Raw genomic sequence first — 24177 nt, 5'->3', positions numbered from 1 at the left:
GTTTTTGCACGTGAACTTAATCATTTTCAAACAAGAATTTATTGGTGAATCGATGAAGCATTCTGCAGAATGCAGAATAAAATGTTTCTTTAATGACTGATCCACCCTAAGATCCCTAAGGTCAGCCTCAGTTGCACAACTTTTTGAGAAGACCTCTGCCACCCATCATTAAAGCTTTCAACACTTGGAGGATCTCTTCAGAACAGCTGAATTTTAATTATGTCAGTGTTATTATGTGGTGTAATGCACTAACATGCCATCATAGTGCCAATCTTCCACTAGGACCATGTCATTGACGCAATCTGTGTTGCTGCCATGTTCCGTGTCGTTAGAGCTATGTAATGCAGCACCAGCAGTCACAAGAATGGGAAATAGAGAATGCAGGCTTAAAACATTGCCTGAAAAGGGATGACGGGCCCTCCGCAGCAGTGTTTCTTCGGGGTCTTCCTGATTGGAGACCTTATCCCATACACTGAGTGACATGAGTCAATGTCAACCAGTCAATCCCCCTGAATCATTGTCATGGAGCATATACTTATTTTTTCCATTCACAGATGACAGTCGAAACGTAAACCTTAGAATGGGATTTTCTTGAGTTGGCTCTGTAGGAAAAGTTTTACAGTACGGCAGCTGTGGCTGGGGCTTACAGTACTTAGCGGGATCATCTTTTTAAAGTAGATTTGAGAAAAGTATCTAGAATAAATGTGAAATGAGAGAGGGCTTTTCTGCTCATTGAAATGTGATATGGTAAAATGTAAGATTTGTAATATCTGTGCATGTTTGATCACCTGCAAGCGCAGTAGGTGCAAGGTGCAGGACATATATAATATTTTGTGCCTAAGTATGGGGTTCCTCTAAAAACATGCTGCTACATCACAGTTAAAAGAATGATAATCATGTTGAAAAATGGTCTGCTTGTCCCATTAAAAGGTAAGAGTATGGCTGTCCTGCTGAGATGTGGAAGCAGCGATCAACTTAAGGTATAGTTCAGCTCTGCTCTAAAACATATCTAATCGTTTCCTGATCTAGACCTGATCATGCCATGCAAAAGTGAGCCAACGTTCTGCATGTATGTTTCAGAACTACCTCAGCTTCCCAACACACACGCTCTTACTTTTATTAGAAGCTGGTCAATTTCTTGAATGCCTTTCAAACTGATACTCAACAGCTATATAAGGAATATCACAATTGTTCACAAAGTAGAAAAAGTCTTTAAGAAATATTAAGGAAGCCTGCTTTGTGTTCTCAACATCCAAAACAAAGACTCAAGGAGAAACAAAACAGGTGAAGTGTCCTTCCTTCCTAATTCTGACCTCTCCCTTCAATACCGCAATACTTGATAGGATGTTTCCCAAATATAGAGCAGTACCTTATTCCAGCTGCATTGTCATAATGGAATTTAGGATCACACATTTCCTCTTCCTCCATACAGGAAACAGGTGACGTTGGCAAGGAGAGCCCGGAATCTTCGTCTATGTTTAAACATACTCCCATTGGGATGTACTCTTTACCGTCCTACAATATGAAATCAACAGTCATGAGAATACATACTCAAGCCTTCAGCAGAAAAAAAATCAACAGAGCTCATAAAGTAGGCACACAAATATTTTCCATGTATGATTTTCACAAACAAAAATGAATTAAGAGCTTAAACGACTGAGTGAATTTGAGGACATGTACAACTATATATATATATATATATATGCATATTTCTATATGGAGCACCCTACAACACCACCGACACTCTGAATCTGCTTTCCTCAAATGTCTGGTTTTCTAGCAGAGTTTTTAAGCAAAGGGTTGCTTTTATTCATTCCAGATTGGCTTGCATTGTATTTTAGCAATCTAAAGCTGTAATACAGTGCCTGGAGTGGTATTAGGCTTTTGTCATTTTTTAGCTCGGTATTAATGGCACTAGCTAAACCTATGCTTACAGTTTTTACTGTAAAAGTGGCAAAAAGGTTTGCCCCTTTCTACCTTGGCGTGGATGGCATTGAGCTAATCCTATGCATAAAAACTCAGGTAGAAAAACAGACTTTTGAGGAACGCAGATTCAGAAGGAGTCCACTCAGAAGGTGTTTAAGTTTCTATCCTATCCATGGTACATTTGCTGGTACGGATTGCCCCTTGGAGCTGAGATAAAATCAATGTCTTTAAGACTCCTCTAATGTGCCATGGTTTAGCGCTTATGGATATCAAAAGTTTGGATGGCCTAAGGCAAACAACAGTTTCAGCTTTGTTTACAGACATTTTACAACAAGGCACAAACATGCTCTGCCACAATTTGTGGCTGTATCAAATTGTCAACATTCACATACCTGCTGAGCACTTGCCTGCAGTAAGTTTCCCAGATGTTCCACCAGCTCCGAAAACACAGGCCTTAATTTTGGCTCTCCGTACCAGCAGTCGAGCATTGTCTGATAGCTGAGAAAAAAACAAAATCCACATTGTTAATTAAATAAGGAGATGACTCAGCTACATGCGTAGCAATGCTTCCTTTCATTACACAGTCCAAAGACTGTTTTAAAATAGTTTGACATTTAAACAGGTGTGTGTTTCCATAATATGGTAAAATCTGTTTTCAAGAAATGACATTCTTTTTCTCTCTTGGAAGGTCAGCAAATGTTCTACCACAGACTGATATTTCTGTATAATTTCTGCTGTGGGTAAGATCCTGTTCAGGTAAATAGCAATTTACTACCATGTACCCACACATGATGCTCGGATCAAGAGTGGGAACTAGAGCTAAATTTCATTTGGGATTGACCAGAGATTTGGAGCAGTTGTAATGTTAAGTATTAAAGAAAAAGAGGCAGCTTTAGGCAGAAGAATATTAAAAGTAGTTTGGGGTACATTTAGGGACGATACTGTCAAGCTGAATAGTAGCAAAATTTGCTAACAGAATTTTGCATTTCTGTAACATTTCTGGTTCTGTGGATTAAATGTTTGTTTCATTGGGCTATTGCAAGTAATCTATTAATAGAACAAATAGAGATTAGTTTTGAGCACCACACCGACTCATTTTTAGAAGAAGATTCCTGTCGTGTCTTGGAAGTTTGTTATACATTTGTAACAGTCGCGGCCCATGGAGGGAGTTACGGTGGGGCAGGGAGGCGGGGAGAGGGAGGGGCAGGGTGGAGGGTGCTAAAAAACGGCATATGGATAATTGCAGGTAAGTAAACAATTTAATTAATAAAACGAATTTGCGATGCAGTGCGCGCCACGAAATTCGTTTTATTAATTAAATTGTTTACTTACCTGCAATTATCCATATGACGGTTTTTAGCACCCCCCACCCTGCCCCTCCCCCTCCCCGCCTCCTTGCCCCACCGTAACTCCCTCCACGGGCCGCGACTGATTTGTAATACTTTATAAAATGTTTCCCCCTCCTAAAAGGTTTTCTCACCTCCCAAAAATATTTTATATTCTGGAACTAAAAGTAGTGAACTTTTCCTCTTCAAGAATTGTAACATGCTATGCTAAATGCTGTGTTGGTCTAAAAGGTCTTTTGGTTAGCGAGTGTAATAAAATAAATAGACGTGGGTCCCTTGCTCACTCTGCCACTGGATTCAAGATAGCCTGGCTGATGAGGGTTATGAACCCGGTCCCAGGATGCTTGTTTCCGGTCCAGGGAAGACATGGCTTGGCAGTTCGGGGTGGACTGTTCCCATGAGGCACAGGGTCAGACTGATTTGCATATGGGCATGTCTGAACTGGGGTGGTGGAGTGAGCTAAAGAATGTTGATGGATTAAACCCAGATCAGTTGACTGGGGATAAGTGTTTGATTTGCTCAAGCGCTAAGTCCATCATCCCCTTTGGTATTGCTTTATTTGCCCTGAGTTGGTAGGGTATGCCCAGACGTGGATCCCTTGCTCACTCTGCCACTAGATTCAAGATAGCCTGGCTGATGAGGGTTATGAACCCGAAACCGGTCCCAGGATGATTGTCTCCAGTCCAGTGAAGACATGGCTGGACTGTTCCCATGAGGCACTAGTGCATTACTGGATCTGCCTTGACAACACAAATGCACACTTGGGGGCCGATTATGATGGTGGACGGACCTGAGTCCGTCCGCCACCATAGAGTAGGAGGGAACCTCCGCATGGCCTGCGGAGTTCCCTCCTGTGCAATTAAGATGTGACTGCCACCCTGGCGGCTTGAAGCCGCACCCGCCGCAATGGTAAAAATGCATACATTGCATTTGTATGCAGAAAGCAGCAGGCACCGTGCGGTGCCTGCCGATTTCTACATACAAATGCAGGGGGGTACCATAGGTACCCCACATGTGCACCCCCCACCCCCCACCTTCACCCAGGGGGCCCGCAACGGGCCCCTGCAGTGAAGTTACACATGCTTTTCCACTGCGGAAAAACCTCAGCGGAAAAGCATTTTTCACAGCCCATCCTAATATGGCTGACGGTGTCTGAGAGACACCGTCACCATATTAGAGCTTTTCGGCCGCGGTTGTAAGCCAACCGCGGCGGAAAAGCTGCGGACGGAAACCAGGACCCACCAGCCATCCTAATGTGGCGGTGGGTCTTTGGTGGGTCCGCAGAGGATTTTCCGCATCCTCCGGGCCGGCGGTGGCTTCCGCCGGCCCGGAGGATGCGGAAAATCCTCCATCGTAATAGGCCCCTTGGTTTGGTAAATGTTGTGGTAGTAACTGTAGTGAATCCTTTCACCAGTTTTGTGTTGCTATCATTCGTTGCATGATCGCGGGTGTCTTCGCTTTTAGCCCTTCTGCCATGAACACAATATGCTCTGTTTGAGACTAGCATAAGCAATCTATGAGGGGCAAGTTTCCTTGGGCCCCCAGATCATCTGTTTGGGGTTCGCTTCACCAAAAGGCTTTACAACACAAATCAAGTTGTTATCCCTGTTGGTGTGTTTCAAACATGCCCTCCTTCGTACACATATTTTATTGTTTCTAGATAAGCGACTTTGTCAGCTTCTAAGCAAATATTCTTATTATTGTGGGCTGCCTCGGTCCCAGGTCTGCTGTTTTATTGTAAGGAATCTGAACTCTTCAGAGAATATTTTATCTAGGAGTCTTTATGTAAAGGATAGAATTGTAATGCAAGCAGGATAGAATTGTAATGCAAGCAGAAAAAATACTGCAAAATGAAAACCCTAGTGTGAGGCTATGTGGCTTTATATTTTCTGGCGTGTGTGTATGGTATCTTAATGACTAAGCATGCTAGTGTAACGCAGGAAGCGCTAACTTCCATAAATGGTGCATGGTCTGTGTTTTTCAAAGTGTAAACCATTCACAATCTTTTATACGCTAGTAGAGCATATCAATAATTCTACAAGATCTTATTTCTGCTTATCAATTTCAAATTATGATTCACAGAAACGTATGTTTTAAGTAAAAAGTTACTTGGTTTTAAGGAAAAGTCTAACTGTTCAAATATTAGTTCCGATATCCGCACATTGTTAATTCAAAACGAGTTTGCAGATTGCTTAGAAGAAAAGAACGTTGTTCATAATAAATAGTTGTCTTATTAACATTTGAAATTCTTTCACAGTTTTCATATGCAGGTCTAATGGAAGAAAATGTTTATTAAATATGTTGACCGTTATAGAAAGGAATATATAATGGGTGTAACATTAGTTTTTATGATAATCTTTAATTGGTGCTTATTTTGTTTGATATAATGCTCCGAGCAGTGACGTTGTTGTAGTTCGCCAGCAAGAGCAGTTTAATTAATTTTCAAATGTCTTACGGTATAAATAAATGCTTGATGCAAGCGATCCTTCTCCTTCGGCATCTTGTGAAATACTTTATTAAAGATGCGTTGTAAATATAACTTAAACTCGTGCTGCAAATACTGGCTTGGTACAATATATTTTTATTAATCATGTAAATAAATAAAATTATGTAAATAACTGCAAGACATCTCATTACATTTTAAAACTGTTTAGCATTTGCGTGTCCAGTCTTTTTGTTTAACCTTTTTGGTTTGCTTCTATCTTGTTTTGAGTGATAAAGTGCTTAAATCTTCTTATTAGCACTATTGACTGGGGCTCTGATCGTTATGAGGTTAAGCAGCAAAAACTATTGAATGTATCAGGTGCAGTACTTATTGGCTAGGTCTATATTTGTGTAACTTACTGAGCCATCTCACCCAGTAATCTTTTCCCACCTCCCTTATTTCAGACCCGTGATTATCCCGAGTATTTTATCAAGGTGCACTCCAGTTTAGTGGCTGATGCCATTATTACTTACTTTACTGCTTTTACATGTGTTTCTTTGATTAAAAAAAAAAATATATATATATATATATATATATATATATATATATATATATATAATAATCACCGGAAGTCGTTGGGTCTTCCCTGTGTTGTGGTGATTGCCATCACTTGCGGATATCACTGTGATAAAAATACATGTGACGGAAGCTATGTTGCAGTAATGTGCGACAATATGTTTTATGAGGGAAGGGTATAACCAGGGTGTTGACACTTCCTGGGAACAATTCCCTAAATTGCTGTACGTGAATTTCAGTTACTCACATCTCAGGACTTGCATACTCAGGGGCTCTCATTCTGGTCCCGTCTTTTAACCTTCTGCAGAAATCCTCGTCAATATGTATACCTGGGTAAGGAGAGGCACCTGAAATAGTTAAAATAATGTTATGTTAAACACAATCATCCAAAGTGCAAACAGTGGAGATATTTAGATCAAGAGTCTAACCACGTTTCAATCCACGCTTAATGGTACTCACCCAATGAAAATATTTCCCATAGCAAAATCCCAAACGACCATACATCACTCTGAGTTGTGTACACCCTGTCGAAGATGGTTTCTGGTGCCATCCATTTCAGAGGAAGTCTAGCCTGAAAACAGAAAAAAGGACTGATCAGATAAAGGGAAGGATCCATGCAGGTCGCAGAAGAATAGCAGGAAGGTTTGCTTGAGTATGAATCAATGCAAAAAATCCATCTCCCCTTGGGAGGCCATGGTTATCCCGCTACTTAAAAAACCTGGCCTTGACCCAAAGGTCCCAGCTAACTATAGGCCGATTTCGCTGCTGCCGGCCTTGGTAAAAATCTTGGAGAAGCACGTCCAGTCGGTGCTCTCCAATTTTTTGGAGTCTCATGAGATTCTGCATGACTCTCAGTCAGGCTTTCGCTCTAATCGTAGCACCGAGACCGCGCTCCTTGAGGTTTCTGAAACCATTAAAGGGGTGTTGGATACCGGGGGCAAAGTCATGTTGGTGTTGTTGGACTTGTCGGCGGCTTTTGACACCGTCCCCCATGATGGCCTTCTCGCAAGACTCTTCGAGATTGGTCTCCGGGGGACGGTGCTCAAATGGTTTTCGTCTTTTTTAGCCGGCCGCCGGCAGACGGTCTGGACGCCACCTGACTCCGCCATTATGCCGCCATTGGGAGTCGGGGTCCCTCAGGGCTCTATTTTGAGCCCGACCCTTTTTAACATCTTTATGACCCCACTGGCGGCGGTGGCGGAGTCGTTTGGTGCCCGGATCGTGTCGTATGCCGACGACACCCAGCTCCTCTTCTCTTGCGTGAGAGGGGCTGACTTTGACGGGGAGAGTATCCGGAGTTGCCTTGGGGCGGTGTTCGCATGGTTCCAACTGAACAGCCTCAAGTGCAACTCCGATAAATCGGAGGTACTCTTCTTCGGGTGCGATGTAGAGCCCAGCTGGCAGACCTGGTGGCCCGTCGACATGTTCCCACCATCCGGCTCCTCCCCTATGGCTAAAAACCTGGGGGTTAAGATGGATGTGGGGTTGACGATGAAGGCCCAGATTCTGGGGGTGACCGGCACCTGCTTTGGCCTATTAAAAATGCTGCGGAGGTTTTTGCCTCTTCTGTCTGAGGAGCACAGGAGGTTGACTGTGCAGGCTCTGATAGGCTCCAGGTTGGATTATGCCAACATTCTTTACCTGGGCCTACCAGAGTATCTGCTACAGCGGCTTCAAGTGGCGCAGAATGCGGCGGCCAGGGCCATTTTTGGTCTAAATAGACGCAGTAGCGTCTCTGGGCTACTGCTGGTGCTACATTGGCTACCCATCCGCAAGCGGATTGCCTTCAAGGCTATGACTTTGGCCTATAAGGCGCTCCATGCGGTGGGGGCGAAGTATCTCCAGAAGAGACTGGCCTTTTACCATCTGGCGCGGTCGTTGAGGTCTGAATCTCTACTCTTGGCGTCGGTCCCTCGGGTTAAGAGGGCCCGCCTGGGTGGCCGTTCTTTTAGTTTATTGGCCCCACAGATGTGGAATTCGTTGCCGCTCCCACTTCGGGGGGATACCTCTCTTTTTGAGTTTAGGAAAGGGCTTAAAACCCTGCTGTTCTCTCAGTAGGTTTCCAGGTTGTTCTTTTTTATTGTCTGTGTGCTGTTCATTTCTTTTAATCTGTGTTATGTTATTCTGCATTACTTCCCCTTACCTAAAGCGCCGGGACACTCTTTTTGAGTAACCGTTGCGCTATACAAAACTACAAATAACATAACATAACATAACAAAAGTTTATGTGACAACTTACATCTCCTTTCCTGACATAATCTGGGTCTTTGTAGATGTCTCGTGCTAGACCAAAGTCACAGATCTTGACCACATTGTTTTCTGCCAGGAGTATGTTGCGCGCTGCCAGGTCTCTGTGGATGCACTGCAATGAGAAGAGGAAATAAAGGTTGTCACATTTTATGACTTTTCTCATCAACAGCTAACCTCTTTCATATATTTAATTCCCTCAGTTTCAACTGATTATTGATGCATGCAAAAATAACTGCTGTAGTAAACTGCTTCAGAGCAAAATCATCATCCAACCTACTAACTTAAAGTGATATTGAGACATTACATGTTCACAGTAACCAAAAAGTCTTTTGAAAATCATCTTTGACTTTACTTCCCAGTTCGGTTACTCCGAGAATTCTCAAGTAAGGAATGTATATTTGTTTTTGTTATCATATTGTAGATTATGCACAACGAAAGCAAACTCTTGTAACCAGTGAATAGGTCACCATCTTGTGCCATTAACACCTAAGCTGAATATGTGAATTTAAAGAAGTAAGTAAAGTAAGTAAAGAGAAGGTTCGTTTATTGATAAACTGTGTGATTACTTAAAATCTTTACAGTGTAAAATACAATGAATTACAATAAAATGCAGTAAAATGCCCCCCCCCCCCTTCTCGGTCAAAACCAAGTAAAACCATTAGTGCAACTATATAGTTACAAGACTGACATATTCACTACTATTGTCCAATCAGGGTTCTTTTAAAAGAATGAGAATTATGATTTCACCATGGGACCACGCCTACTAAAGTCTGAGAGACATATAGAAGTTTGACATCCACGCTCACGCTGCGGAGCCAGATGACAACTGTTGGATTCTGCATCAGACCCTTAGCCGACCCAGGTTAGGTGCCTAAGTCCGATGGTTCCGATTACTTATCGATGACTCCCTGGATTAACTATAGGCTGTCAACTTTGGGGCGGCGGGGGGAGCACTAAGCCCACTGTCAGGGCAGTGAATTTAAAGAAGTGAAAAAGCAGATATCACACACACTTTGTCAACACTTTAGTATCATACATGGAAAAAGCAACAAAAAAAAACAAATGTAGGCTCTGCCTATGTGCTGAATTGAGCCCTAAATGCAGAATAGACCTGAACAGTAATTTGTCTAATTCATTTGTTGTGGTTCCACCAGTTTTGCGTCTACTATTGCTTTCAGCCTTCTCAACATCCCTTCCACTTTAACATTCCGCCCCATTTGTTTTCTCTTTCACATTCTCCCTTCCTCATTCCTCTGCATTCCATCCACTGCCCTGGCAGTCAGAACCAATAATGTCATATTCATCATGCATTCCTTGGGCGTGCAACCTTTATAGTGTTTCAAACACTGCAGGTATTCCACTTCATTCCCTTTCATTCATTTAAGTTTCTTCCCAAAATCACAATCCACCCTTTTTCCTTGCTTGCTTACCGTGGCACATCATTTTGTCATTAAATACTAAGCGAAGGTTCATGTAAATAATATTTAAATGCAGATTTATTTTGGAATACCAATTTGCTTTTAGCTGAATATTTTGAATGTTGATTTCAAGTACACAGTACCTTGCGAGATGCCAGAAACTCCATTCCCCTGGCCACCTGGAAGCTGTAGCAGATAAGGTCCTCCATGGTCAGTGGATTTTTGCCATTTTCTTTGGAAGAGACATAAATAAAGTCACTTGTGAGTAACATACATGACAGCTTCTTTGCATATCCTTGCATACTGTAAACATGTCTTTGGGGAGCAAGGGAATGAGTTTGGTACTTAACATAGTGTGATACACACCACACAGAGACAAGAAGTGCTAAAAATGGGTACACTTGGGGTCAGATGCGTCACTTTTCCCATGTTAAAAGTAAAGTTAAAAGTAAAGCAAAAGTGGCACAAGGGGCTTGTAAATCTGCCCTATGGTGTGTAACTTTAGTACAGGCGATGATGGCAGACGCATCCCTTGCAGGTAAGAGAGGTGGGGCCGGGTTAGGGGGAATTTTGACAGACGATGATGAGGGAACATTATTTATTTCATTTTCCCTCGTCATCGTCTGTCAAACCCCCCTCCGCCCCCACCCAGCCCACCACGCTTACCAGATCGGCCCGCGGCTGGATGATGGACTGTCAATACAAAGCTTTACATGAGCAAACTGGCAACACAGGGCTGACATGGGTCTCATGATATTGACAAAAGGCACATTTTGACACAAGTGCTATGTTAAACAAGTTTTTACTGAGCTCAGCAAAAACGAATATGGAGAAAACTAAAAGATGTAACACAAGAAACATTAATACATGACAACATAAACAAACAAGAGTAGAAAAAGCTTGTAAGCAGGCAAAACGAATGACATTGATTCAAAGAAGCTAGATGAAAAAATGGGGCATAACAATAAGGTGGAGCAGCGAACTAAACACATTTAAGGCATGGGTTTGTAATATACATTAAACTACACCAATGATATGGTGGAGTTAATGACGCTTGAGAAAGAGAAGGTCAGTTTGCATGGGTAAAACTGAAAGCTGATTGTGTTGTAGGAAAGAGCAGAAACAGAAGTACAGAAACAATGGTGGTTTAGGGAACTGCATGACTGTGTTAAGTATGAGGGGCTCAGGGAATGACGGTACAAGAAGCGGATAAAGGTGATTAGTTCAGTTTCAGGAAGTATCGACCCACCTGTACTATCATACAAGCAGAAAGAGATTCAGGCAGGGTGGCAGAAAGGGGTGAAATGGAAGAGGCTTGAGGTTATGAATAGATCAGCTCAATGTTCTATGAATTTATCGAAGCAGGATATCCGTGAGGCCGCAAAGGACTCAGTACGAGTAATTCCTTTACTGACTCATGCAAACACTAAATGCTAAGTTCCTAACACAACCCTTCAGTGAATGCCCTACCTTCCTCTTCGTCGCTGAGGGATTTCTCTTCTGCAAAGCCGGAGCTGGCTGAACTCTGACTACTTGTGATACTGTCCAAACGACGCTTAACTTCAGCCGGGACATCAGAAACATAGATTTCTTTCCCATTTATAATTCGTCCTGCTTTGTTCTACAATGAAATAGCAATTTTCACACATTAAAATGGCAAGAAACTTACAGAGTACATCACCTTGCATCCCCCCTCCCAGAATAAAAATGAAACATCGAAGTGCGCATGATAAAGCAAGAGATGCAGCCACAGCTGCCCGCTAAAGAACTGTGGTCCAATGGCAGGTAAAGATCAGAAATGAACACATTTGGTCCTGTGGGAGGGTTTACAATAGTGAGCGCTCCTGAGCAAACTTTGTGACGTTGTTTGCGCTTGCCCATCTCACAAGGACAGCACCCCACACCTCCCCCCTGCCATCTGATGAGCAGAATGGCACTTTAGAGGCTGCTGCCTCTTAAAGTGACAGGGTGCGAATTATAAAGAGTGCACCCAACTGGGGGTGCCATGGGGAACTAGCATTATAATGAGTTTTCAGTCAGCACGGTCATCTACAATGTGTAACACTTCCACTTTTTGTTTAGTTTTTTCCATTAGTTGGCTTTCAACAAAATGAAGATTGCCTAGCACAAAGCCCCTTGAATGCAAATACCACTCCCTTTCACTTATAGAGGTACAGTGTTTATATATGTTTATTGATAAACTGTGTGATTACTTAAAATCTTTACAGTGTAAAATACGATGAATTACAAAAAAATGCAGTAAAATGCAGTAAAATGCAATAAAATGCCCCCCCCCCCTTCTCGGCCAAAGCCAAGTAAAACCATTAGTGCAATTATATAATTACAAGACTGACATATTCTCTACTATTGTCCAATCAGGGTTCTTTTACAAGAATGAGAATTATGATTTCACCATGGGACCACGCCTACTAAAGTCTGAGAGACGTATAGAGGTTCGACATCCACACTCACGCTGCAGAGCCAGATGACAACTGGTGGATTCTGCATCAGACCCTTAGCCGACCCAGATTAAGTGCCTAAGTCCGATGGTTCCGATTACTTGTCGACAACTCCCTGGATTAACTATAGGCTGACAACTTTGGGGCGGCGGGGGGAGCACTAAGCCCACTGTCAGGGCACATCGGAACTGTATCCTGTAGTTGGGAATCGAGTGCAGTTTTAACTTGGTGGATAAACTTGCCGACCCTAGCTAATAAGCAGGTCGTAGTTTCTGAAAAACACCAGTCCGAGGCCTCTCTGCATGTTCTGTGGCCCAGATTCCGTAAAGCCGGGCGGATCAGTCGCTGTCGGTCGCTGGCCAACTTTGTACAGCAACATAGCAGGTGTAGCCAGGATTCTCTGAGATAGTTGCAAAGATGGCAAGCAATGGCGCCGTCCGTACGTGCCCAAGTTGGATTAAAGTCCACGATCCTGAGAGCCAAGAGGTACATAAACAGAATATTCTGTCTTGCCTGGGTTGTTAATGAATCATGCAGATATGATTGGGGTTTGCCAGAGATATAGGACTTGTCCAGGGCCAGAGTTAGTGGGTTGTGCCTGAGCGAAAAAAGATCTAGTTCAAAAGAAATGGACTGAACTTGGCGCTTAACGGCTTGGGCCCATGCGGTAAATGGAATTTCAGGTAAATGGAGGTACAGTGTTGGCAGTACTGTTAACTGTTAAGAGATCTCAGGGTTAATGTGCAAAATGTATGTTATGCTATGTTATCAGCGACGGCCGGGGGTAGGTGTAACTGCAGGGCGGTGACGTAGGGAGGGGGAGGGGCGGGGTGGGGGGTTGTAAAGTATGGATTACGGACTTTAACAGGTAAGTAAACATATAAATAAATAAAACTAATTTTGTTGCGCGCACTGCATCGCATTTGGTGATGCAGTGCATACAACGAAATTCGTTTTATTAATTTATATTATTACTTACCTGTTAAAGTCGGTAATCCATACATTACAACCTCCCACCCTGCCCCTCCCCCTCCCAACGTCACCGCCCTGCAGTTACAACTACCACCGGCCGTGGCTGTATGTTATGTTATATTAAGGATGTAAACATCCTCAATTGTCATTATGTATGGCTCTGGTAGAGAGCCACTAGTGCAATAAACTAAATTCAACTCCAGTAACTCACTGCTATGATGCAGCAACAGTTACCCACTGTTGCTACGTCATTAAAGCATTCCAGTCTGTTCTGGCTGGGCACTCTCAGAGCAGGGCTGGACTTGGAACCCAAAGAAGCCCTTGCAATTTTGTCGGACCAACCCCCCGGGGTTTTGGGGGGTTTTGTTGGGGGTGCAAGTTCGAAGCACTGTTGATTTTGTTACTGGGGCCCATATTGCAGCACTGCTGCAAAACCGGCCCCAAGTAACAAAACAGGACCCACTCTTCCAGTTTACCGGCGAAATGCCAACTACGCCCAGTCCGGCCCTGTCTCAGAGCCTGTCAGAGCACTGCTGGAAATGGAACACAGCTTCTGGAGGAGAGGACACAAAGAGTGGTGGGGGTGGTGGCAAGAGACCAGGCTCTTTTTTTTTTACATTTTGGACACAGAAGGGAGGCAATGATTTATATGGCTCACTCATTACTCTTCGGCCTCTGCGTAGTAGTTGAAAGTAGGAGCTGATGATTTTGGGGCCCATACATATCGCAAAATTATAGCTGGGTAAAATGTGAATTACGGGAATGTTTTTCACCTTGGGGTTCAGAGTGACATTAGACAACTCGAGCTTGGCTCTCGATGTCTATTTAATGTCACGCAGAATGCCAGGTTAAAAACATCCACTTGCTTCACTGCTATCCATTTATAACTATATATATATTGTATTTAAAGTCTCATAAAACCCGTACTAGGAAATAGATGCATTTCACTGATGGACAAGTGCAAAGTGAAGCACATTTCAAATCACCAACACTGTGCTTTCGGTATCCATTGATACGTTTATGACAAGATGAAGAGGTCCTTGACACGGAGGCACCCGTTATGAAAATATGAAGCCCAACTAATACTTGCATTTAGCCCAATTTGAAACTAAATAATATTAGCATGTGTTGTTCATATGGTACACTACTAATTCTGTGTTTCTGCTGGTTGACAACGTAGCTCCCTGAAGGGTTAGGGCTGTCATGCCGCAATTCATTCCAGAGGTTACATAACAATTAAGTGGCCAGCAACTTTTGTATAAGGATTCACCTGCTCTGTGGAAATGTAGTAGCAGTAAAAATGACCATAATATATTTCTTAAAGACGTCCCTTAAATAAATACCTTTTTTACTATGAGTCCAGGCTATTCTTCTGTCCATTTGTTCTACTACAAATGTGCATTATTTACATAAAAGATTAAAAAGTCTCACCTTATATGACACAAATTCATTCCTCTTGCTTCTCAAGTAGCTTGATAAGTTCCCAAATCTGCAGTACTCCACAATCACCATTAGGGGACCTGTATAAACAAAACATTCACAACCTATTATATCCATACCTTATTTTGCCATGTAACATGAGATCTTTGTTTCACCTTAATTGTCACAGCCCTATGTTGTTCTCCATGTATCACGGTATGCATAATTAAAATATTTTTAATACGTTTAGTAGAATATGTGTTTCAAAATCAAGGTTGTTGAATTTACACCTGGAAAACCATTATGATTTAAATGTTTCTCTTGAAATGTCCCAATAAATGTGTTCTTCGGTGGCGTAAATGACATTTGCTGTAGTGGCCAAAAGTTTCTGACTCAATTTGCTTGGACAAATGGTATGATCCAGGCTAGTCCATCTAGAAAGCTTGCGAGTACCCTAAGCCAGGCGATGTTAGACATCAGAGGAAGAAGCTATGGTACGACTGTTCTGGATGTGGTGAATAAAAATGCATGGGTAGGTGAGCACTTGACTAGCATAAGGCATTTCATGTATGAGCTGCTCTAGATGATTCCTATTGCAAAACTCACAACCCAGGCCCTAGAATATCAATAATTACAGCTCCAAAAACTTCATACTCTAAATCCTGAAGGCATCAAACTGCCGGTGAACATCACTCCCTTACCTCCAGGTTTGGTGCATGCGCCCAGCAAGTTGACGACATTGAGGTGATGACCAATGTGAATGAGAATTTTGAGCTCCGACATCAAGGCTCTGTGTTCACTGGACGTGGCACCCTCTGTAAAACAAATAATGGCACCTCGTTCACACCATATCCGCAGGAAGAAAATGTCAAAACCATGGAAGAACCCTCTAACTTTGTACATTTACCAAAATATGGCATATTATTTCCAAAAACACCTACGCTCTATAAACAGTTCCAGAGTATGGTTCCATGAACAGAGAGGATATGCTCACCTTATCTGAATTTGTTCACCACCCCAAGATTAGAATGTTTTAAATAGCATTGATACTTCAGGGAGCCTAAAAGCCAACTGCTAAAATTGTGTCTGGGTTTGACCTTAAATACAAGTCATGACGTATCGCCCAACAAATAAAATCGTTCAACAGTCAGAATCTAGGGTTGGTGATTGAGGAATCAAATCTTTCCACAAAATATAATTGTTGGTGAACCACTGAAAATGTACATTGTTTGGAGCTAGCATAGAGTCCATTCATTTAGTCCCCCGGGTAAGCTGAGCGCATTATAAATTTCATATTATTATTATTATTATTAGTCTATGCCAGCAACATGTACTGAGACAATACTACTGCCAGAAATTTGGCATGGAATCAGAAGTACAAATCTGAATACACAAAACAAAATTTAAAAACCACTTATCAGCTAAAATAAATAGGTTAAGAACTATGTTACACTGAATAGTAAGAACCCCTAATCCAGTGATACGGACATTTACGTGTGTCCAGTGTACAATCTGTATTTCAGTAGGTGACAGGCTTAACGATCTAGTAAAAGCAAATATGGAATTGCAACAATAGTTCTCGATGGTGTGTCACTAACAAATGGCGAATGTAAAGAAATGCGTCTGCAAACTGTCTGTTTGATCTCATAAATCTATATTTAATGTCTGGATGTTTACAACTAAAACTAGTTTAATATGATGTCATGTTTAAGAATACCTTTTAACATTTTGACAGCCACTGTTGTGCAAGTATCAATTTTGTTGATTCCAAATGCATCTGCTTCCAGGACTTGCCCAAACGCGCCACGGCCGAGTGGTTTACCTAAGGAAAGTGGAGAAAAATGATAGATGTATTTACAGGGTACTCCTGACATCAGACATTCCTGGTTTTGTAGCTGTTCCGCACGACCTTCACTTAAAATAAAATGTATTCAATATGGCTTTGTGGGCTATAACTCCCCCAATTGGCTCATCATAGACATTCAATCACATACATGGTTCATTCTGTCTACCCACTAGATTACGTTTGATGAGCTTACCTGTATGCTGTGACTTAAACATGTATGGTTTGTTTCACTAAGTTGTTTCTTCACCTAAGCTCCACAAACAGCTTGTTTTTACAAGTGTAATTCACGTAGTTTAAATAAAACGAAAGCGTGGATTTACACTCATAACGGGCTTTACTCGCATGCAATTTTGCACCAGTATGGTGTAAGATTATGTGCAACTAAATCTGTTGTCAGAGATGGGGATGCCTGGGAAGATGGTAATTTGGGGAGTTTTCACAAACCTTTTCAAGACCCATTCTGTGTGTGGTCAAAGATTTTCTTCTGATAAGGGCAAGTTAAAAGGCAAGTTAAAATCTGAATCCAGAGTAGCAATGGGTGTAAATAACTTAATTGATTTACGTGTACTTGCTGAGGTTGCTGTCATTGGAAATATTTTCCCTGTAGAGGATACTCAATGCACTTTTCAGAGCATGAACACTAGTTTAAATGTGTGTCATATACATTAATGCAAGAGTAGATGCTTACACATGTGAGTAGTGAGAAATGTTTCAGTTTCCTAAAAGGAAACCTGGATTTTTGTGAATTTCCAACCAAATTTTAAATGTTCTCCCAAAAGTTGGAGTGAACCTATGGAAGTGCATTTGCGTTTTTTATTTGTGAGTCTTGCTAATAGTGTTATGAGAAATCTCTCTGTGTCAATGACCACGTATCATTCAGGTACTGCAAGAACAAAACAAAATCTATCACAGAAGTGAGATATCGCCCTGCAATTCGGGAAGGAAATGCATCATCAGCTATAAAATTTCTAAAATTGCCCCACTTTTAAAGATTAAGGGCATGATTACGAGTTTGATGGATGGGATACTCCATCACAAATGTGACGGATATCCCGTCCGCCTTATTGCAGTTCCATTATATCCTATGGAATTTGTAACTTGGCGGGCAGGATATTCCTCAAATTTGTGACGGAGTATCCCGTCCGTCAAACTCGTAATCAGGCCCTAAGTCATGATAATGTCAGTGACATATCATGTCCCAAACATAGTGGACAGTATTGTCCAGGTATTTATCTAGGTTGTGTGAGGATCCAGGTTTTATTAGCAGCAGAAAACAATAAGAAATGCCTGCACGCCCCTATCCTTCAACGGGCCCCAGGTGCAATGTTTATTGTCTTGACTAGGCCATAATAGACCTCTTTTAATGACTGTTCCCTGGTGCGTTGCTGGAAATATATGTTGCATGAGGCCATACAGTGGTTATTGAGGTGGAAGGAGAACCCTGTAGACAGATAATGGAGTGTGCAGAAATATTTGGTTTTACCACAGTACAAGGCGCATAAATTCAGCTATTCCGGCTGTGCAAGGACAGTATGATTGGTCACTTGAAAACACACCCTTTGCTTTAGTACAAAAAGTGGTGAGACACTTGCTTCAGCTGAGTTAAGGTATTCAAAGTAAAATCATAGCTAAAATAAACTATTTTGGCGTACCAAGTTTCAGCCGGTCTCTGGGAAATTCCCACTTGCAGGCATCGTAGGAGAGACGCTCATACTGCTCGCCGAGCGGGACTTCGCCGGGATCCATGATGATGGACAAGTACCCACCGTTCAAATCGTCATCTTTGGGCTGAAAAACAAAAACAATTAAACTCACACACAAAACACTACTCATCCAGGATGAAAAGCAGATGAGTCCATATACAAGGGATCATTCCTTTGGCGCAAAAGAATCCCAGCAACGCAGGCCCCGCGCAGCCCCAGGATCATCATAGAATATGTTTTCGACTGTAAACAGTTTATCAGGCTTTCACAAGGGAAAAGTTTGTGCCACTTTTTTTCTGAGATCTCGCTCAATTAAAACCAAATTAAGTGACCCTCCGAAAACCATGCAAGAATGTGACGGCATTCAAGGAAAAATGCGCCTGTTGATTTAAGAACAATGGAGGCAATCAACACAAAAGAATTGCAGTCAGTTCTAATTTGTCATGCAAGAGAAATGTCCATAGGACGGCAAGGCCAACGGTTTCATTACCCGCTTCACGCTCCGGAGGATGATGACAAGAAGCATCCAGAAGAACATGGCAATCACCCCGGTGCCAACCAGAATAATGAGCTCCAGGTTTGTTTTCGCTTCATTGCCTACAAAGGAACCATTCAGCATGTCAGTGCCAGTCAAAAACTGATTCATAATTCGAGTTATCAGTTCATATTTTCAAGGCAACTTCTGGGAAACGTTCTAGCAAAGAGATCTCTTCCTACTGATCAACACCATTTTATGTTAGCCAGATCTTTTTTTTTCTTCTTTGGGTTTACTCTTACACAAAACAAGAAGTATGCATAAAAAGTGCAAGATGGCATTATGAAAGAAACTGTGAGTTGCACTTTGGGTTTTATAGCTACGTATTGCTGCAAAGGGAAATGTACCTGTATTACAATGTCTGAGCTCAATTTTCTTTACATGTGGGCTTTTAGGCAACTTTTGAAATAACTTAACAATGGAGAAAGTATCTGACAGGTGACTGAAAGAATAAACAAATGAATAAAAACAAAAACGGGAGTATTCTAAATACAATTTTACTTCCTGCCAACAGGATAAGGAGTACAGGCAGCAGATGGAAAAAGGGTGAAACAGTGGCGTAACATAAAATTAGGGACCCCCTCGCAGAATGTGGCGAGGAGATACTGTCATCCCCGTATCTTCCAGATTTATTAGGCCCTAGGCTGAATGGAGACCCCCTGCAGAATGCCCCCAACCCGCTGCAGTGACTGCGCCTGGAATGGAATGTTCTGTTTCTTGGTGATGGATTTCTGAAAGGATGGACATTTCATCCAGTCGGAAAGAGTGGTAGACGTTTCTGTCTGAAGTGAATGTCTCTCTTTTGGCATTGCAGGAGTTGGAACACTGTTTTCTAAAAATAAGCACATTTGAGATGAGCAGGGATGTGGAACTGGCTTGTAGATATGACGCTGAGCCTTAGAGTAGCCTGTGACAGTGGAATGCTTGGGCGTATTTTGGAGCTGTAGGTCAGTAGAAAATATAAATACTTGGGGTGAAATGATTATAAAGGTGTGTGGTTGTGAGACTAAGGGGCATATTTACAAGTCCCTAACACCACCGGGGCATCATTTTTTTTATGCTCCAGTGGTATTGTGCCATTCTCCATATTTACAAGGTGGTGCTAAGCCACTTCACATGGCTTAACGCCACATGTAAATATGCCCCCTACCACTACAGCTTGCTGTGGCTATGGGGAGTGCAGTGGGTGTTTCTGTGTGCATTCCACCCAAAACTCATTGCTTTTTGACACTGCCCCAGATTTACAAGGGTGGGGCAGCGACAAAACCTAATGCCAGGTAATACCTGGTCTTAGAATGGCTATACGAGGAGAAATTATCAATTTCTCCTCGTTTTTTGCTCTTTCCATGTGTGTGCTGCATCAAATCACCATTATTTATTGTTTATGTACAGGAAGGTGTTCCTTCCTGCACATAAACAATCACCCCTGCAGCACAGGCACCCTTGCAACACTGTGCAAGAGTGCCTGGGCTGGTGCTAGGCAGCTTTTTTATCACCAGAGCTAAGGGAAACACAGGAGTGTGCCATATTCATGTGACTACGGTGCATCCCAGAGTTTTAAAAATGTCACATTGTAGTGTTTCCAAATGTGTCGTAACGCCGCACTCCGGCATTTTCTTGTAAATATCCCCCATATAGTCCAGGAGGGCAGAGCTGCCATCCTGTACTCTAGGCATTCAAAATGCACAAAGCTGGTGATTCATGAAAGATATTTTGATTTAACGAAATGTCATTGTAAAAGCTTGTGATGCAATCTCAGGCCCAGTCGCAGAGTGTCATATGTCGTGGCTGGAAGTGGATCAGGTGGGATCACCTTCTCTGGGGTCCTGGGACCTCCCTCTTTCTGCCAGACTAACGTTGTCCTCATTAGGAAAGCAGCAGAATGCAAGAGATTTCTCTCTGCAGATTCTAATACCCTCAGATAGGGAAATCCTCCTAACTTGGAATATAACATAGCTTCAGTTCATGAACGTTTAAAAGGTGGACTGCCACTCCTAGAAAGAGGGGCAATGGCAGTGCCAATCATGTGGTCCACATCTCTTGTTCTTGTTAGCGTTGCTGACCCAATTGAAATAATAGATTTCGATTAAAAGCACACTTACCCTCCACTGTGAAAATGGCTTCCGTTTTCACACAGCCAACGTCGTTGCAGGCTTCACAGGTGTAAACCCCAGCATCTTCTTTTCTAATTCTCTGTATAGTTAGAGTTTGGTTCCCATTCTTGAAAATAATGCCTGTAAATTAAATGAAGTTGTCACTTGTGGTTGTTTTCTGTAGTTGTGTGCTCAACTTTACCTCACTGGTTAAAGCTGCACAGCATGTTAATACAATACAATACAATAATGAACATATTACACTATGATAGACAATTGGCTGCTATTACCTCGGAGCAAAATATTACATATAGTTTGATGTGTGGATGGCAGAAGACTGGTGTGGCAACTATTGTGCTTTAATATGAGAAACGCATTTGATCATGATCTGGAGCAACCTTATGTAATTTAATGTACATATGGGATGTATGGCGTTACAACGCATACATTCACAACGCATACCATTACAACGAAACTTTTACAACGCAGGATCCATTACAACACATGCCATTACAATGCATGCCATTACAACGCAGCTGCTATTACAACGCATGCCATTACAACGTAAGTATGGGTAAGTATTTTATTTTAATTAATGGGAATGTAATAGTAGTGTAAGTGTTGGATAGTGTAGGGGTTAAAAGTACTATTCTAACTCCAGGGGGGCGTAATAGTAGGGTAAGTGTTGGATGGTGTAGGGGTTAAAATTTAATCAAATACTTACCCATACTTACGTTGTAATGGCATGCGTTGTAATGGCATGCGTTGTAATGGATCCTGCGTATTAAAAGTTTTGTTGTAATGTTAGTGCGTTGTAAAAGTTTTGTTGTAATGGTAGTGCATTGTTTTAGTTGCATTGTAATGGCTGTTTCACTACATATGTGCGGTTTTAATTAGCACATATATAGCATCGGGACAACAGGACACTGCACATCAGTGGTTGCATTTATCAAAAATATTGCCATGTGCTAGTGAAGTATGTCCAAAGAAAAACCACCAAGTGTGTGCAAAATCTGTTGTCAGGTTGTAATGATGGAAGAAGGTGTTTACAGAATTACGTACCAGAGCCTTCGATAAGCAGTTCGTTGTTTTTGAGCCAGGTGATGTGCGGAATCGGAGTCCCATCTGGGCGGCAGGTTACTTCTATAGTCTCACTGATATTTGCCACTTGGTTCTGTAATTCATTTTCAATTGTAGGTCCTCGTTGTGCTGTTTGTGTGAAAAAAGGAGAAATGTGTTCTTATTATTGTTACCCATTATTTCGGTCAAATAAAAGCCGAGCTACAATTCCATACAACCATATGTTGGCCATAATGTGTGGCAATGCTCTTGTTTTAAATTTAAAAAGTACAGTGATTTTTGAACGAGTGTCTTAAACTCTCGTTTATGTGTACATTTTTGTAATGGGTTGTCTTCAAGGTAAAACACATTGGGCATACATGTAATCTTAAAACTAGAAATCTTATAAAGTGTGTTCTCAGAGACCCAATTATGTACACTAGAAGGTTAGGGGTCAAAGGTAATAACTTAAGGCCCACATAGCTACGGATGTGGCAGAGAGGCAGGGAAATACTGTCTAACACTGCCATAGGAGATTGGTGAGGGTGTGGGAATAACTCCCCGCCCTATCAACAGATAAGGCACGGTTAACAGAAATTAAACCATGTGTAGTAATCAATCCTGGTAACAGGAATAATCAGGTGGGTATTTTCTCCAAATGTATCGCCTCCCCCATTTCAAATATAAGATACGGTACTTGTGAAAACCAAGTTAGACTTGTAAAATTGTCATTGTCTCTGTATCAAAGGTATGACATGTACTTGATAAATGAAATATGAGGTCATCTTTAAGCACTCACTTACCTAGAACAGTCACATGTTTCACCAGACAGTGTCTTTTCTGAGTCTTTCGGTCCACAGCAGTGCAAATGTATTCTCCACTGTGGTGCAGAGATGCTCTACTGATGTCAATCGCTGATGTCACATTCCCACCATTGGTATACACGTTTGTGGTTTTCATTTTCAACCTCACGTCCAGATTCTTGCACACCGTGGATACCAGCCAGCTTCTGTTATACCTTTGGGGTGCTCCTGAGCTCAGATTGAACCAAGTTACCTTCTCAAATGTTAGTCGATCTGCAATGCATCTCAGTGAAAAGGGATCCTCTTCAATGACTCTGTTGCCTGGATTGAGCTGTATCTCAAGACCCCCTAAAATAGGAGTACATCCATGGCTTGTTACAATTGTAAGTAGCGACAAGCAATTTCTCACTATAGGATTAACATATCATTGTACACTGAGAGGTATGGTTACTTTATTACACCGACTAGTGAATTAAATAAGGTACAAATGTTGCATCATCATATAGTCCTGTTTAATGAATTTCATATGGCAAGTGAGCTGGAAAGGTTTACAGTCCACATGTCCCCCTTACTCATATTAGGACCATATATGTCTTTACAAAAATGATATCTAGATAATAGCCAAAACATATACATAGAAATGTTTTCCATCTGCTGTTTGTTCCAATGAACCTTACAATGCGCAGTGACACAGAAAGGATGTGGTCATACTGTGGCATAAGCAGTTATGGGAATGCATACACATTTCGTATAACTGAGGAAATTGTTTAGAGATATCAATAATATAAGCGTCTGACACAGGTAGGGACAGCATCAAAGTTTCCAAGAGAAAATTCAAAGTTCTCTTGGTAGGGATACAAACTGCATATTTACTTCTACTACTATTCTTATTAGTAGTAGTAGAAGTTACACTCGTAGTAGTAGTAATAGTATTACTACCTCTATTAGTGTTTTTGTGGTTGGTGTTATTCTTTTGAAGTTATTGATATGATTATGTTTATTATGATTATTATTATTACTATTATTAATAGTAGTAGAAGTAGCAGTAGTAGCCATAGTAGTACTGTTATTAATTCATCAAATTTTCAGAAGTTCAGCAAATTATGTGGCAACATTTTTTTGTGGTGCGACATAACAGAGGAGATAACGAAACATGGCCTACACTGGCAAGAGCATTGTCAACTTACATTTCTAGTTATCAGCTCATTTTGGGACATAAGTGACAAAAGTGCAAGAGTGAGAATGTGTGAGTGGTTTCCCAAACACATCCAAGGGGTAGGAAAAGAAGAGATGTGATCATTTAGAGGGACATTCTTTGTTTCAGATGGCCACCACTAATGTCGAATA

The 24177-nt window shown here is 41.7% G+C and overlaps 1 protein-coding gene across 1 annotated transcript in view; it reads right to left on the bottom strand.

The window, feature by feature from the left end:
- The window catches only part of KDR (kinase insert domain receptor), a 75502-nt gene that overhangs the window by 5713 nt on the left and 45612 nt on the right, over positions 1–24177 (bottom strand). Inside the window, exons 13-27 of the mRNA XM_078678186.1 lie at positions 22831–23178; positions 22031–22177; positions 20978–21109; positions 18831–18937; positions 18290–18425; positions 16509–16613; positions 15493–15606; positions 14804–14892; positions 11412–11562; positions 10085–10173; positions 8513–8635; positions 6733–6844; positions 6521–6620; positions 2319–2424; positions 1370–1515 (exon numbers count right to left, since the gene is read on the bottom strand). Coding sequence (XP_078534312.1) covers positions 1370–1515; positions 2319–2424; positions 6521–6620; positions 6733–6844; positions 8513–8635; positions 10085–10173; positions 11412–11562; positions 14804–14892; positions 15493–15606; positions 16509–16613; positions 18290–18425; positions 18831–18937; positions 20978–21109; positions 22031–22177; positions 22831–23178 — 2005 coding nt within the window. The remainder of the gene's footprint in view (positions 1–1369; positions 1516–2318; positions 2425–6520; positions 6621–6732; positions 6845–8512; positions 8636–10084; positions 10174–11411; positions 11563–14803; positions 14893–15492; positions 15607–16508; positions 16614–18289; positions 18426–18830; positions 18938–20977; positions 21110–22030; positions 22178–22830; positions 23179–24177) is intronic.

Source organism: Lissotriton helveticus, chromosome 2_2, assembly GCF_964261635.1.
Source record: "Lissotriton helveticus chromosome 2_2, aLisHel1.1, whole genome shotgun sequence".
NCBI classification, from domain to species: Eukaryota; Metazoa; Chordata; class Amphibia; order Caudata; family Salamandridae; genus Lissotriton; species Lissotriton helveticus.
Note: the sequence above shows the minus strand (reverse complement) of the source record. Positions and strands in the feature narration are given on the sequence as shown.